At 50.4% G+C, this 15,356-nt stretch overlaps 1 protein-coding gene across 4 annotated transcripts; it reads left to right on the top strand.

The window, feature by feature from the left end:
* The first annotated feature begins 3,886 nt into the window (after positions 1-3,886).
* SMIM1 (small integral membrane protein 1 (Vel blood group)) lies at positions 3,887-12,253 on the top strand. 4 transcript variants are annotated; one of them, XM_006124696.5, is made up of 4 exons: positions 3,996-4,132; positions 4,219-4,283; positions 8,807-8,943; positions 11,034-12,253. In XM_006124696.5, exons 3-4 carry the CDS (start codon positions 8,840-8,842, stop codon positions 11,158-11,160), a joined length of 231 nt encoding a protein of 76 aa, XP_006124758.1. In that variant the 5' UTR covers positions 3,996-4,132; positions 4,219-4,283; positions 8,807-8,839; the 3' UTR covers positions 11,161-12,253. The 4 variants fall into 4 exon arrangements, with proteins under 4 accessions (XP_006124757.3, XP_006124758.1, XP_006124759.1 ...); XM_006124697.5 differs by having other exon boundaries at positions 4,043-4,132; positions 4,225-4,283; XM_006124695.5 differs by lacking the exon at positions 4,219-4,283 and having other exon boundaries at positions 3,887-4,132.
* The last annotated feature ends 3,103 nt before the right edge of the window (positions 12,254-15,356 follow it).

Genomic DNA, 15,356 nt, shown 5'->3' with positions numbered 1-15,356 from the left:
GCTTTCTCCCTTGCCCTCCAGGGAGAGACTGCCTTCTGCTGTATGGGAGCAGCCCTTTATAAAGCTGGGCTGCTGCAGCAAGCTTATCCCTGATTGGCTGGGTTCTGCACAGGCTCGCTCCAGCCTGCTTTAACCCTTCCTATGCCAAAGTGGGGCAGCTGCCCAACTACAGAGTGCAACCTGTCATGTAGACGAGTCTGGTGGCACCGTAAAGACTAGCACATTTATTTGAGCATAAGCTTTCATGAGCTGGGCCTCACTGCTTCAGCTTATGCCCAATACATTTGTTAGTCTTTAAGATGCCACAGGACTAATTGTTTGTGTTGAAACAGACTAACATGGCTACCCCTCTGAAACGTTATTTATAATAGTTACAATATGTAAATAGTTACAGATAGAGGTGTCAGTAATAACAGGTGTCTGAATTAGGGATGTTAAATTGTGGATAATCAGCTAATCGAGTAGTTGATGGAATTTCCTTCTCCTATACCACTATTTCCACCTCGGCTCCTACTATATTTAAACTGCAGAGTTGCAGCAGGGTTAGCTCCAAGGGGCAGCTCTGCCTCCCCTGGCCCCCCTTACTGTGGAGACGGTGCTGGGGGTAACCAGCTTCTGATATAGAGGCAGCAAGGGGGCAGATGTGAATAGTCGACTATTTGCCTTGGATGTTTTATGGAACATGAGACCAAGTGCCTTCACTTCACGCAAGTGCATGTATCAATTACAGCTTGAACCTAAATCTCTCAGTGAGTCTGTAGGGCCAGATTTGGAGACTGGTCTCTGTTTTAGTGGACAATGTGGATACAATATTATGGGGATGACTGAGATCTCAGATATCTACAGGACCTAAAATGGCAGCACAAATAACTGCAGATAGAAAAATGTGCTTGCAGTTTTGGTCCTGCACCACCAAGACTCAGGGGTTGGCTGAAAACGTGGCCCTAAAAATGCTAGTGTTCCGTTTTCCTCTGCAATAAACACAGCAAGTGGTGTGTGCGCCTGGTCACCATTTCAAACTTCAAGGCCAAGTGACTTTAACTCTTTTGTGGTGAAGTAATCACCTTAGAAATGCCTGGTCTAGAGTCTTAATTCTGGTATGAAATTAAAGTATCAGTTCAAGATAAGGACCTTGGACCAAGCTGTGCATTTTCACGGGTGGTTCTTCATAGTAAAAACGATACCCTCTGACCTGGCTTATTTGCCTGTGCTTATTCAGACATATCTGCTGACTTCACTGGCTAAAATTAGGCTGCATTTCTTTGCTCTAGAGAGCTCATACAGCTTAGAGAGAGCGACCTGGATTCTAGTCTGGTTCATTGTCCCTTTGCAAAGTTATTGAATTAGTTCCCGTTGCAGAATCTTTTTTGTTGGTGATGTGTGAGCCACAGAACTTCACTTTCAGAACCTCTGCAATCCGGCACTCTGGTCTGGCAACAACTGTGGTCCAGCATGATTTTAGTTAGCCACATGTCCACTTACCATGGGTGTGGCTAAGTTTCCCATGGTCACATAAAGTTTGTTCACAGGCACCAGTCCTGGCTCTCAGGTTCTCTGCTGTAATTAAGTTTGAATTTACCCCGAAATGTCTAAGAGCCCAGTGAGCAGTGGAAGTGTTGGTAATGCTGCGAGGCAACATTGACCTGTAGTTCAGAAAAGCCTCTGGTTTCGGCACCGGCCAGGTCTCAAAGGTGCCAGACTAGAGAGGTTCAATCTGTACCAAGATCACTTTTGCAGGGCCAGCGATTGGAAAAATAAAAATCTTTTGGACTTGCAAACTGAGCAAATGACATGGAACCTCACGCTGCTGTTTTCACGGAGTCACTTTGAATTCTACTTATTTGCCATTAATAACAGCGAGATAGAAACCTGACCAACATTTTAAGTCAGTTCCAGAGTCAGTGTAATGCTCACCCCTTGACATGCACACGGTTATTCCTTCTAACTAACAGAAAAGATCAAATACCTGTTTCCCAGCAGACTTCCCGTGTGCCTCCTGCCAATTCTCTGCTCTCAGCAGGACACTCCAAAGCCAGTTACAGATTGAAATTGCATGTTCGTGTTTTACTCTTAACCAAGAGCCACACTTACAAATGCCCCACTGGGCAAGGGTATTCCACCTGCATAAAACAGCCTCCTTGTCTGTACGAGATTTCTGGCTGAATTACGTCACAGTACATAAAAGGCCTGGTTCTCCAGGGCCTGGACCTTGTAACCTAATCTAACGGGTGCAAAGCGACGAAATGCTGCCGATGAGGGTTCTCCACTCACTTGTACCAGTTCACCCCTACTTTGCAAAAGGGGGCGCAGGGTGACAAGAGATTCATATCCAAAGCCTGGAGGTTTGTGTTCTCAGTCCACCTCTCTGCTACAGAACAGAGCCACAAGTTTGCAGCTCAGCCGGCTGCCTCACGGTTCATAGAAATGAAATCCATCCCTGTGCGGTGGCCCCAGCCCTTTGCCTGAAGTCCCACCACTCTTGCCGCAGGAGGGGAGGTCTATTGCAGGAGGCAGCCAGTCTAAAGTACATTTTCCTCTGAAGCTTAGCACAAGGCCAAATCCCCATTCCTAAAGCCTCCCACTGCCCTCTTCCAGCTGATCCTTGCATTTCTCTAGGCGGTGTCTTCACACAGCAGATGGTTAGTGGGGAATGGGCCATTGCTTGTCTCTTCTGTTTTAATCTTTCTAATACAACCCAGGGAGCGAGGCGAGGGGGCGGGGGGGGGGGGGCGGGTATAAGGCCTGGGCCTCAAGCTCAAAGGGGGCTTCAAATTTAGATACTCGTTACATTTCTGGCATCTGATAAGTTTTGCAGCTTGTTTTTATGCGCATCCCTATCAGACCCAACAGAAACGCGCTCTCAGCGCAGAACTGCAAATGTTAAGCAAATAAGAGACGAGATTTGGTTAAAAAAACATTTTTGTGCACTGAGAGAGATTTTGTCATATCAACGAATCAATAATGCTCATAAATATGAATACAAATAGATCGGTTCTGATGGCACACGATTAGACCATGACGAGTGTGTCTCTCGGATCGGCTGATGATAAGTATTGTTATTTTTTTTTATTATGGCAAGGGGCCTCAAAAGCTGGAAGCGGCCTGGGCCTCTCTGAACCCCTCAGAGGGCCTGACTACAAAACCAGCTTCCTTCTTGCACTTCCCTGGGAGGGTCTTACATGGGCAAGCTCCGCAGAACCCCGACATTGGGCCTCCCCCCAGCCTGAGGGGACCAAGCCAGGAGTCAATCCCTTAGGCTCCCTCAAGCTGAGCCCTCTCTGGTGAAAGGGGTGATTAGCTGCGGGATGCTGACAGCTATTGAATCAGGGCCACTGCCTCATTTCAGACAGGGCACCACCCGTCAGTGGGCAACAACAGGCCAGAGCTGCGTTGCAGCAAGTGAGCCGGCCAAGCGACAGGCTCTGTATCCGGTCAGCGACCTTCCCCCGAGCTGTCCGGCTCCCTACACTGCACCGCGTAGAAGGGAAGGATTTTGCTCCAGACTGACAGTGCTGAGTAGCTCTCAGGTGCCCGGTGGCTATTCTGATCTCACAACCCCGGGATAAATCTGGAGTAAGTGGGAAGCTCTGGCTGTAGCCCAGGAGCATGGGTTGTGTGAGGCAGGGCTGGGATTGCAGAATACTCAAGAGTCTCCCCGACTTGCTGCCAGCTGCTCCCAGTGCCTGTGTTCCTATCACTGGCATCTCCATGAAAGTGGGACTAAAGGAAGAGCCAGATCCAATGGCCATTGTTTCTGGTGGTGACCCTTCCACTCCTCCATCAAATCAAGACTTGAGCATTCTCTCCTGTGCACGCCCTCCCTTTTCCTTCACACCGAGCGGGGTTAAAGAAGCTGCATGTGGGAACTGTGCAAGTTTTGTCCCAGCAATTGTGCCGGTGAGGCCAGAACGTACAGAGTCAGCCTGTCGTAATCAGCAATTGTGAAATCTGTGCTGAAAGGCACTGAACCGTGGGACCCCACCTCCTCCCCCCCATGCCTCTAATCTTGATTGAACACAGCAGCCTGCACAGGAAACACAGAGGCTCAAAAGCTCCCAATCAGCCAAGCAAGGAAAGAATTTTCTCCAAGAAACGGCTCAGAGCGGAGTCCAAGAAGGACTTTGATCCTCAGGTGAGTGCATACGGCAGCTTTCTACTCAGTCTTGTGTCAAATGGGCTTTTCTGACGGTTTCCCCCACTTTTCCAACCTGTTTTCAGGAGTAGAATTGCTGCACAGCCGTTCGGAGGAGAGGGAGAGGATAAAATCCAAGCCCATTCCTGAGGTAAGCTACTTTTAACTGGTTGGTTTGGGGGAAGTGAAGGCACTGCTGGAGTGGGCTTCCTTGTACAAATGTCTCAGCCCGAAGTCATGTGCGCGTGAAAGCCCGCACGGCAGGGTGTTATCTGAATACACTGACCACTGGAGACGGGACAATCCAAGGATCTTTGGATCTGGAGATCGTACAGGAGACAGCGACGGAGGCACCTCAAAGGAGCAGCCCCTCAACATCCCAAAATGCCAGGTTTGCCATTGTGCTGGGCTCTTCCCCGTAGGCGGCCTGTGCCACCCCTGTACAGGGCCAGTCTGGCTCTTACTGCTCAAAGAAACACGGTCAGTTGGAAAAAACAAGGTGGCACCTTAAAGACGGACACTTTTATTATGGCATAAGCGGTCTTGAGCTGCAGCTCCCTTCGTCAGATGCATGAAGGGAGAGAAAAAGAAACAGAGAGTAGGGATGCAGAGATGGGACTGTGACATCTGAGCTAATTCAGGCAAGGTGACTGGGTAAGAAGGCGAGAATACATAACGGGGAAAGTTACTTATTGTAATGTGTCTCAGAGAGGAAGCCAGGTTAGTCTGTAACTTTGAAAATAATGAGTAGTCCTGTGGCACCTTAGAGACTAACAAATATATTATACCATGAGCTTTGTAGGTAAAACCCACTTCATCAGTGGGTTTTTACCCACTTTTTCTGGGAAAAACCTACTTGGTCTGATGAAGTGGGTTTTACCCATGAAAGTTTATGATCTAATATATTTGTCAGGTTCTAAGGTGCCACAGGACTGCTCGTTCTTTTTATTGTAACGAGGGAGCCATTCCCAGTCCCTATCCAGACCCATTCTGATTCTGTCAGATTTGCATACGGGAATTCCAGCTCAGTAGTTTCACGTTGCAGTCTGTTCTTGAAGGTGCTTTGCTTGAGGATGGCAACTTTCAAGTCTGTAGCTGTGTGTCCAGGGAGACTAAAATGTTCTCTCACTGGATTTTGTTTATTATCTAGGTTGGAAAATAGGAAAAACTATTTCCCTAGGAGGATGGTGAAGCACTGGAATGGGTAATCGAGGGAGGTAGTAGAATCTCCATCCCTAGAGGTGTTTAAGTCTCGGCTTGACAAAGCCCTGGCTGGGTTGATTTAGTTGGGCTTGATCCTGCCTTGGGCAGGGGGCTGGACTTGATGACCTCAGTCTCTTCCAGCTCTAGGATTCTATTCTTGATGTCTGATTTGTGTCCATTTATTCTGTTGGGTAGAGACTGTCCGGTCTGGCTGATGTGCGTGGCAGAGGGGCATTGCTGGCACTTGCAGGTCTATATCACGTTAGCAGATGTGCAGGTGAACAAGCCTTGGCTAGCATGGTGGACGTGGTTAGGCCCCGTGAGGGTGTCCCTAGGGCAGATGTGTGCATAGAGCTGGCAATGGGGTTTGTTGCAGGGCTTGGTTGCTGGGTAAGTGTGTGTGTTGTGGGGTGTGTGGTTGGTGGGGAGTATGTGATTCAGAGGAGGGGCTGTCTAAGCGAGGACTGGCTTGCCTCCCAAGGTCTGCGAGAGTGAGGAATCATTGCCAACTCTGCCCACACCTCTACAGGGATGGACACAAAGAGGCATTTAGGTTGCAGAGCCAAAACTCTGCGGGGAGCCGCTGGGTCTAATCTCTAATGCGGCATGTTAGCAAACCCCAGTGCCATTGCTGGCACCAGCAGGCTGGGAATGTAGATCTTAATAAGGGGCATTGTTATGTCAGCAATTCCAAGAATGTCAAGTCCTCTATTTGCCAAACACAAGTTAGGCACTGAGAGGAAATCATCAGTCAAAAGGGCAAACTGAAGAGTGCTCCAGGCAGCATAATCCCTCCCTGTCCTGCCCTGATTTTTCCAAGCCCCGTCCCCATCTCTGCTCCATGCCCCCTTACTTCCCAGGCTCTTGCCAAGTCTACACAGGCACTCTCCAGGGCTGTAACTTTTTGGTTCAGGGCTGTGACCCCTCCCTAGTGCAGCAGGTTTACACAGAGCGCTAGCAGAGCTCTCTCCCAGCTCTCCTGCCGTGGCCACACTTTCAGTTTAGAAAGTCTCAGAGGGGGAGCCGGGTTAGTCTGTCACTTTAAAAAGAACGAGCAGTCCTGTGGCACCCTGGCCCTGATCTACACTAGGACTTTGTTTCAAAATGACCCCCCTTAGGTCAAATTTATAAGTGGAGTGTCCCCACTAGCAAGGGCATTATTTTGAAATAACGGGCGGTGGAATTCAAAATCTGTTCTCCTGCTTTTCAGTGGGAATAACGCTCATTCCGAAACAGTTATTTAGAAATAGCAGCCGTGTGGATGCTCCAGAGCCGCTATTTCAAAATAACGACTCCCCAGAGTCACTTGAACTAATTACTCCCCAGGGCATCCTGGGGCTCTATGTCGAGGTAGCGCGTCCAAATTAACGGAGCCTCCCTCGGACTCATTTCAATGCTTCTCCGTAGTGAAGACATGCTAGTTTGAGTTGGTTAAATCCAGAGTTATTAAGTCAAATTTAGTAATTTTGAAATAGTTTCCTAGTGTAGCCATGGCCTTTGAGACCAATAAAAATATATATCTAGTATTGTGAGCACTCATGGGCAAACCCCACTTCTTCAGATGAGCTTACCTGAAGAAGTGGGTTGTGCCCATGAAAGCTCACGAGTCTGTATATATACGTGTGTGTGTCTCTACGGGTCACAGGGCTACTCACTGTTTTTCAGTCTGTAGCACTGCCCGGGCTTTATATTCTAAGCACAGACAGAGGCCACACATGAATTAGCTGCATTTCTGGTTTTCCTTGTGCTGCTTTCCATAGGGCCAGCCCCTTCTGCCAGGCCTGGCTGTCTCCCCAGCACTGGGTGCTGCGAGCAGTGCCTCCCAAGAGGAAGGGCTGGCTCATAAAGGAGGTGGCAGCCACAGGAGGATTTTAAAAGTGCTGCAAACGAGTTGTTGTAAAGCATCATCTGGCAAGTGCCCACAGCGTGTTCTCTACAAGACACACATGTCTGGCACGCCCAGTCGCAGATCCACAAGCTGCAATGCCAGAGCTAGCAGAAGGAGTAACCTTAAACAACTCAGCTTTGCCAAGAACTTTAGGTAGGCGTTGCAACATAGGATTTCATATTTCTGTAGGGCGACCTTTCCCCATCAGAATCTCAATACACCACCTCTCCTCACTGCAGGGCAGACACCTCTGGGGTGTGGAGGAAAGCAGTAGGGGAGTCCTTACTCCACGGAGAGAGGGAATTGTGAGCAAACCCTCATATGTGATAAGTTCCATGGGCTCTTTTATGCCCACACAGGACAGAGCCTAAGCTATTAAAGCTTCATTTGAAGGATCCACCAGAAAACATCAAACTTCATTTCTCCGCCTCAGGATAATGAAGCGTCAGGCTGCCTATGTTTATGCACAATATTAAGTCTCCTAAGAAATGTACCAGCAGGCTAGAAGCTGCAAGCTACCAGTTTTGCTTTATTTCTTTTTCCTCCAAATGTCAGATATCTGATCCTGTTCAGAGTTTCCATTTCTACTTGTCATAACACTTTATACGTCCTATCTGGACAAATACATTCTCTCTCTCAGGAATGAAACAGAGCTTGTTACAGGAATGTGCTTCGGAGAAAAACAAATGGCTACCTGTCCACTTCTCTCTCTTGCTGGAAAACAGAAATACTTGTGTTCCATAGCGTACTGATATCCTGTTCTGACAGATGCTAAAACACCCTGGTGATGAAGGGCGTGGCAAAGATTAGAGAGGAGATTGTCCGTGTATCCATAGCTCTTAAGCCTTCCAAAGCTTTGTGGATGTTTGAAATCTTCCCCCAAAGGAAAAGGGGAGCCTTTCACCCCAGATTATAGGTTTCTCGGTAGAGCCCTGCAGATATCCATGTTACATCAGCAGACACAGGCATCTGTAGCTTATTTCTGTGGATGTGGACGTGGATACAAATGTTGTATCTAGAACCCTGCAAATCTGTAGATCCGCTTTATGTCCACAGGGATCTGCATCCACAGATGTTAATGCGGCTATCAGCAGTTCGCTTTTGCGGCTGCCAAATTTTGTATCCACGCAGGGCTCGATTTATTGGTTTGACAGTCTTGTTCCCAGTGAACCGGGGTGTTCACACGTCGAAAATAATCATCTGCCCAATTGACCGATGTATTTGGAGGTATCAATAAAATCTCAGCCGTGGTTTCAGTCACCCATCCACCTTTTTCTTTTAGGCTTAATCCAGGTTCCCATTCAAAATCCTGTTGCACTATTCCAGGCCATTCCCTTTTAATCCTGGTAGTGATTGAGGTCTACAGCTGTCTCATTACTTCACGTCCACACTTCTCATTATTCTTGACAGCTACTGCTCTGGGGCCAATAAGAGGGAACGTCACCCCACACTGCCATGCCCGATGTCACCTCATTGGCTGTAATCGTCACTTCCATAGTGAACAAAAATTAGGAAAATGTGTTAAGTTTTTCCTCTTGTCAAGGCATCAGCTTAACTTGTCTCTGCCTTTGCCTCCTTCCTAGAGTCTTTTTTCCTGCCACCTTTTCCTTGGAAGGATGGAGCCCCAAGACACAGGTGTGCAGTACAGCAGGTGGAATGACAGCAGTCGCGATGAAGTCAGTGTGAACACATCCACTGCCGAGGTGTCGGGATGCAGCAGGTGAGACCCCTGCAGCTCAGCTGTCTGGCAGGTGCAGAATCAATAACACACTCAAGAGAAATTGCTGCCCAGAGCCTATTCTGATTCCCAGAGTTTTCCACCTGAGCTAGGCAGGCCCTCCTGTCCTTCTCCTTAGCCGGGGACAGGCTGTCCACCTTTCAGCCTTCTGAGCTGGACTTAACAAACCCCATGTGGTTTGGCTGCCAATGGTCAGTCAGCAGAGTAGCCCTACATCCACCATGCAGGGGCCTAGAACCAGGCACGCTGTCCCTGAGGGCATTCCTGCCAGGCTGACACCCATCACCTTCTGAAAGCTAACAGAGTCAGATCTTCCAGCATTGTCCCTGTCCCTCCGTTTAGCAGCACAGAAACACCGACAGGGCCCAGCCCTTCTGCGCCACTGATGTCCGTGAGGTTCTTACCCCTTGAGCTCTGGCACGAGAACCCAATGTGGACTTTTTAAAGCAGAGAAACTGGACTCAATTCACAGCCAATGTTACAGATACAGCTGGCTGCTAACTTACTATTTTTAAAGCTAAGCTGTCCATACGCTAGTCTCAATTCTTTTTTTTTAAGCAAACTGCAAACAGTGAGGGTACGTCTACACTAGCTCGTTAGTTCGAGCTAGGTAGGGTAATGAGGGCAAGCAGAGTTGCAAATGAAGCCTGGGATTTAAATATCCCGGGCTTCATTTGCATGTTCCCGGGCGCCGCCAATTTTAAATCCCCCTTAGTCCGAACTCCGTGCCTGCGGCTACACGTGGCGCAGAGTAGGTACAGGCAGTCCCCGACTTACACGGATCCGACTTATGTCGGATCCGCACTTACGAACGGGGCTCTCGCCCCGGAGGTCGAGGTAGCGGATTGCTACCTGCGAGCTCCGGGGCGAGAAAGCCCCGTTCGTAAGCTGCTCCGGTGCCCCTGGTCTGCTGGAGACCGTCTCCAGCAGACCAGGGGCACCGGGCAGGTTCCCGCGCTTCTGAGGCTTTGCCAGAGCAAAGCCTCAGGACTGCGGGAACCGCCGCTGCTGCCGCTTGAGACCAGGTGCCTGTGGTCTGCTGGGGACGGTCCCCAGCAGACCACAGGCACCGGGACTGAAGCCGCAGCTGTGGGGTGGGGGTCCCGCGCCTCTGAGACTTTGCCAGAGCAAAGCCTCAGAGGCGCGGCACCCCGCTGCCGCTGCTGCTCTGCTCCCCGTGTCCCTGGTCTGCTGGGGGGGGGGGGGCGCGGATAGTGTGCCCCCCCCCAGCAGACCAGGCTTTTGTTTTGGACCCTGGAGCAGAGCAGCTGGGGCGCTGCGGATTGGTCCTGCAGCACCCGCTCTGGGCACTACTGGACCAACCCTGCAGCACCCCAGCTGCTCTGCCCCAGGCGTCCTGATTCAGCCGCTGCTGGTCAGTTTCAGCAGTGGCTGAATCAGGATGCCTGGGGCAGAGCAGCTGGGGTGCTGCTGGGTTGGTCCAGTAGCGCCGAGGAGCGGTGCTACTGGAGCAACCCAGCAGCACCCCAGCTGCTCTGCCCCAGGCGTCCCCAAGTCAGCCGCTGCTGAAACTGACCAGCGCTGACTACAGGAAGCCCGAGGCAGAGTTGCTCTGCCCCAGGCTTCCTGGAATCAGCGCTGATCAGTTTCAGCAGCAGCTGACTTGGGGAAGCTTGGGGTTCTTAAGTTGAATCTGTATGTAAGTTAGAACTGGCGGTCAGTTTCAGCAGCGGCTGAATCTGGACGCCAGTTCCGACTTACATACAGATTCAACTTAAGAACAAACCTACAGTCCCTATCTTGTACGTAACCCGGGGACTGCCTGTAGTTCGAATTAAAGATCCTAATTCTATGAGGAGTACCAGTAATTCGAATTAGGATCTTTAATTCGAACTACCTAGTCCGTGCCACATGTCGCTGCGGGCAGGGAGTTCGAACTATGGGGCATTTAAAAATGGCGGCGCCCGGGAACATACAAATAAAGCCCAGGATATTTAAATCCCAGGCTTCATTTGCAAGTTCTAATGCCTACATTAGCCACCCAAGTTCGAACTAAGGTGGCAGTGTAGTCATACCCTATCTCTGTTCTTTATCTACATTTATCTCCCCAGAATCTACACCAAGCTGTGTACTGGGAAAATTGGCATCGCAGTCAAAGTGATTGGAGGAAACATCCTCTTCTGGGCCGTTTTTGTGGTTGGCTACGTGACAGGTTACTACGTGCACAAGTGCAAGTAGAAGTAACGGTGCGATTCACCTGCAGGGCCCTAGGCTGGATCCCTCCAGTTCTCCCTCTTCGCCCCCAATCCGGCAAGTCAGCAAACATGCATGCGATGCAGGTATCTCCACTACACACACGTCACGAGCACACAAAGGGAACCATCGGCATCAGGGATAGGGAGACGCACACACCGCAGGCTGGAGGCAGCCTCCTTGCTGCCTCCGAGAACTGACTGTTCAATCTCAGCTGACTGCCCCGAGGCAAAGGGGGAGCTAGGAAAGGACGGGCTTTCCCTCTCGCATCAGCACAACACGCTGTGGTTCCAAAATCTGTCACTGCTGCCCTGTACTGCAACAAGAACTGCTCCTTGGACCTGCCGGGGCCAGCCCCTCCACCCCCCATGAGACACTCATCAGCAGCCGATCTGGGTACCAGTTTTGCACGAGCATGTTTTCAATGAGCTTCTCAAGGCATTGGCACATCCGTAGGCATCTGAAAACGGTGTGTGTGCACGTAAGGGGGTAGTTGTGTGAGCAAACCAGCCCGTGTGTGCATCTGATTGCATGTGCAGATTAGCCACAATTCCTTAGCAGTGATAGGCGCCCTGTGTAACACTCAGTCGACATGCACACGCTTCTAGCAGACAAGGGCTGTTCCAGACACATGGTGCTGCTCCCTTTCAATTGAGAGTCCTTAGTACGACCCTACATTGTACTGGAGGCGGAGAGTGCAGTGCCTGGGGTCACAGGACTTGCTGACCCAACCTTGGAAATTTCTTTATGCTCCATCAGCCACATCAGCTCAGAGAATTAAGGCTTTTGTACCCAACCTCTCTACTAACTCTTCAGGAAGGCTGCATGCCAGCACCTAGTGAAGCTGGGTCATCATAAACTAATGTGATGGGAACCTTTATTTTAAGCATAACCCCACTGGCTTTCCCCTCTTGCTCTGTGTAACCAGGTTTAATAACCTTTCCTCTAGAAAACTCAGGAAGGCCCTGGCTCGCTCACAGCCTGATTCGTAGGGTTTTCAAACGGTGCAGATATGTAAAGCTCTGTATATTTCTGCAACACACATTATTTTAAGTAATAAAAGCAGATTTCAAACCAACAGGCTGCCCGTGTGCCTGATGAGAGCTGGAATGTGTCTCAATGGAAAGGCTTATTCAGGGAAGCCCCTGAAGAGTATCTTGGCGTCAGACTGACTTCCTGTCACTGCAGCTTGGACAGGAAACGTCAGGGAAATCTACTCTGCTCCGGGGCTGCACATTATGTAGTTGGGGTTCACCTCATTGAAGGTAAAGCCTCCCCGCAAAAAGAGTCTGGGTGGGAGCCAGATTCCAACCCCACTTCACCCAAGGGAGAGAGATTTGAGCTCACGTCTCTTCTAAACAATCCTGACCGGAATAACCCGCTCCACCCAAGCACAACCCCAATTCCAATCCCGCAGGCAGGCCTGGGTGGCAGGACTTATCTAAGTGTGCGCTAACGCTTGCCCAGCCGCACGTGGGCCTGTCGCCGTGCACACGGGTAGCCTGTCCTGACAACTGAGCAAAGGAGAGAGAGGCGGTTCTTTCGGGATTTAGTTCACAAGCCTGGTGCGTCAGCCAGATTCTGTTCCCTTCCCCCCCACCCCGCCTGCCTCCTTCCCCAAGGCTGTTGGCAAACATGGGGGAAGGACTCTAGTCTCTTCATGTTCCTTTCATCCACGCATCCCTCTCTTCTTCCACCACAGGGCAAGGCCCCCTCAGGTACATGCTGCCTTTCCTAACGTCTGTATGGATCCCTCGTGATGCCCCATCCCGTGCTGGAGCACAGCGCAGGCCGCGGAGCCTTTCGGCAGGGTGCTTTGAAGAGCGGAGATGCAGTGTCCACCCGGAAGGTTGCATGGGGAAAGGCCGCGCGTTTGACCAGCCCTGTCAGCAGCACTGTCTGGAAGGACTAGTCCAGGATGTGGCTGTGGGAGATAGGCCAGCCCCCACCTCTAACCGGCAGAGCTTCTGTGCTAGCTAAAGCAGCCCAGGTTATTTATTTACCAAGGGGTCTGGTTATGTCACTGGTAGAGAATGCAAAGCTGGTCTGCAGCCTCCTGGGTGTCAGACAACAGAGAAAAGGGGCAAAGAGTCAGGGCAGGAGCTTTGGAGACATCAGGGTACCAAGGTGCGTGACAAGGAAGCACTTTGTGTCTGATAGTCCTTGTGCTCATTTCTCAGCTCACCCTGCTGTTCCCCACGATTCCACGCGGCGCCTTGTGTCATGGAGCCCTAGGCCCCTCTTTCTTATGTAGGACTCAGTCATCTTGGCTAGTGGAGGGCAGCAGGGAGCTTTGGAGGCCAGAGGGGGCTGAATAGGTACATTAAGCTCTGCGATGTGTTTAAAAGGGCTCTCCAAGCAGTTCAGTCACAGGACTGCTTATCAGAGGAGTGAGTCATCCCAGCTGGGCTGCTACTGAAGATAAGCACCTGTGGGGGAGGCTAAACCTGGCAGCGTTGCCTCTCCTCTGGTTTATGGTGGCGTTGCTTAAGCTTTGGCCAGCGATCTCATGAGCAAATTCCAGTGAGGTCACCTGGCCAGGAGACTGAAAGCAGCAGAAAGCGACTGAACAACAGGAATACACCACAGGCCCTGACACTTCTCCTCTGGCATTAGCACTGACTAACCAGAGTTGCTGCTGGTTTCCACCGTGGGGCTGCTTGGGGTGAGCTGTCTCCGCAAACACGCTGTCTGGCACGGCTCCCCAGGCCTGGCCTCAGGCATTGCTCGTCCAACGGGCTGGCCTGACAGAGCAGGAGTCTGATGTCCTCTGAGCACAAGCACCCATCTTCCCCATGCTGCGCAGCTGTGCTCCATCAGTCAGGGGCTACTTCTAGGCCAGAGCAGGGTGTTCCCCCCCACTAGTCCACGAGCAGGAATGCTAATGGGTGCTGGACGCAATGGCAGCTTTGGGATGGGATCCAGGACCTGGGCTGGGCTCCACCCAGTGGGTGATTTTGGTTGCCGTGAGCCTGGCTGAGATTTGAACCAGGCCATGTAGAGAAAGCAGACCTGAGCAGAGAGGCACTTGTATTTCCCTACGGTGTACGAGAGCACCCTGAACCTCTGGGACGGGAGCTCCGTGATAGGAGACCTGACGTAGCAAATGGAGCTTGTTTCGGATCTCATGCCTACATGCGCCCACAGTAATTCCACTCCACTATCTAGCTCAGGTAGCGCTAGGCTGACCCTTGGTGTATTTCATGCCCTACAGCAATGCTGTGTGGAAGTAGTTGTGAAATGTAGTTATCACAGAGCACACCCAGGCCTTACTGATGTCATTTGTGCCAGTGTCTGGAACATTGCTAGGGGTTTAAGCAGTTTTGCAGAGGAAATCTCACAGGTCAAGGCTCTGACGCAACCTTCACACCTACTCTCTGCTCCAGCATTTGCTGCACTATCTTGCTAACTTGCGTGTTGAGGATTTTGCCTTTCCCCCAACTAGCAAAGCAGCACATGCCCAAGGAACAAGACGTACTGCTCAGGAACTTTACTGCTTCACAGGGTAACAAGCTGGCAGTTTGGCCAAGCAGTACTGATACCTCATCTCACTTTCATGGCAGCGCCTTACCGCTAAGGCTTGTAGATCTTGGTTGTTTTAAAAGGGCACATGGCTACTTGTTTTCTTAGTCCAGAAACTTGCTTTAGGAGACACTCATCCCATTTCTGGAGCCCATCATGATGTTCTGTTTAGAATTTCATTGGGTGCATCTAGACTGGCAAGTTTGTCCGCAAAAGCAGCTGCTTTTGCACAAAAACTTGCCAGCTGTCTACACTGGCTGCTTGAATTTGTGCAAGAACCTTGACTTTGTAATGTACAAAATCAGTGCTTCTTGCGCAAATACTTTCACGCTCCCGCTCAGGAAAAAGCCCTCTTGTACAAGAATACTTGCGCAAGACGGCCAGTGTAGACAGGGAAGAACTCTTTTGTGCAAAAAAAAAAAAAAGCCCCCATGGCTAAAATGGCGATCGGGGCTTTTTTGTGCAAAATCATGTCTAGACTAGCCACGGATGCTTTTGCGCAAAAGCACTTTTTGTGCAAAAGCATCCTTGCCAATCTAGATGTGCTTTTGCAGAAATACTTTTAACGGAAAAGTATTCTCCATTACTCAGAGTGGTTTAGTGCATTTGCAACACAGTCCATTCTTTTTAGAAAAGGGGGGGCGTTAATTTGTGTGAGC

The sequence above is a fragment of the Pelodiscus sinensis genome, chromosome 24 (assembly GCF_052426305.1).
Source record: "Pelodiscus sinensis isolate ZL-2025 chromosome 24, ASM5242630v1, whole genome shotgun sequence".
Lineage (NCBI taxonomy): Eukaryota > Metazoa > Chordata > Testudines > Trionychidae > Pelodiscus > Pelodiscus sinensis.
The sequence above is the reverse complement of the archived record's forward strand: the minus strand, read 5'-3'. Positions and strand labels throughout refer to the sequence as shown.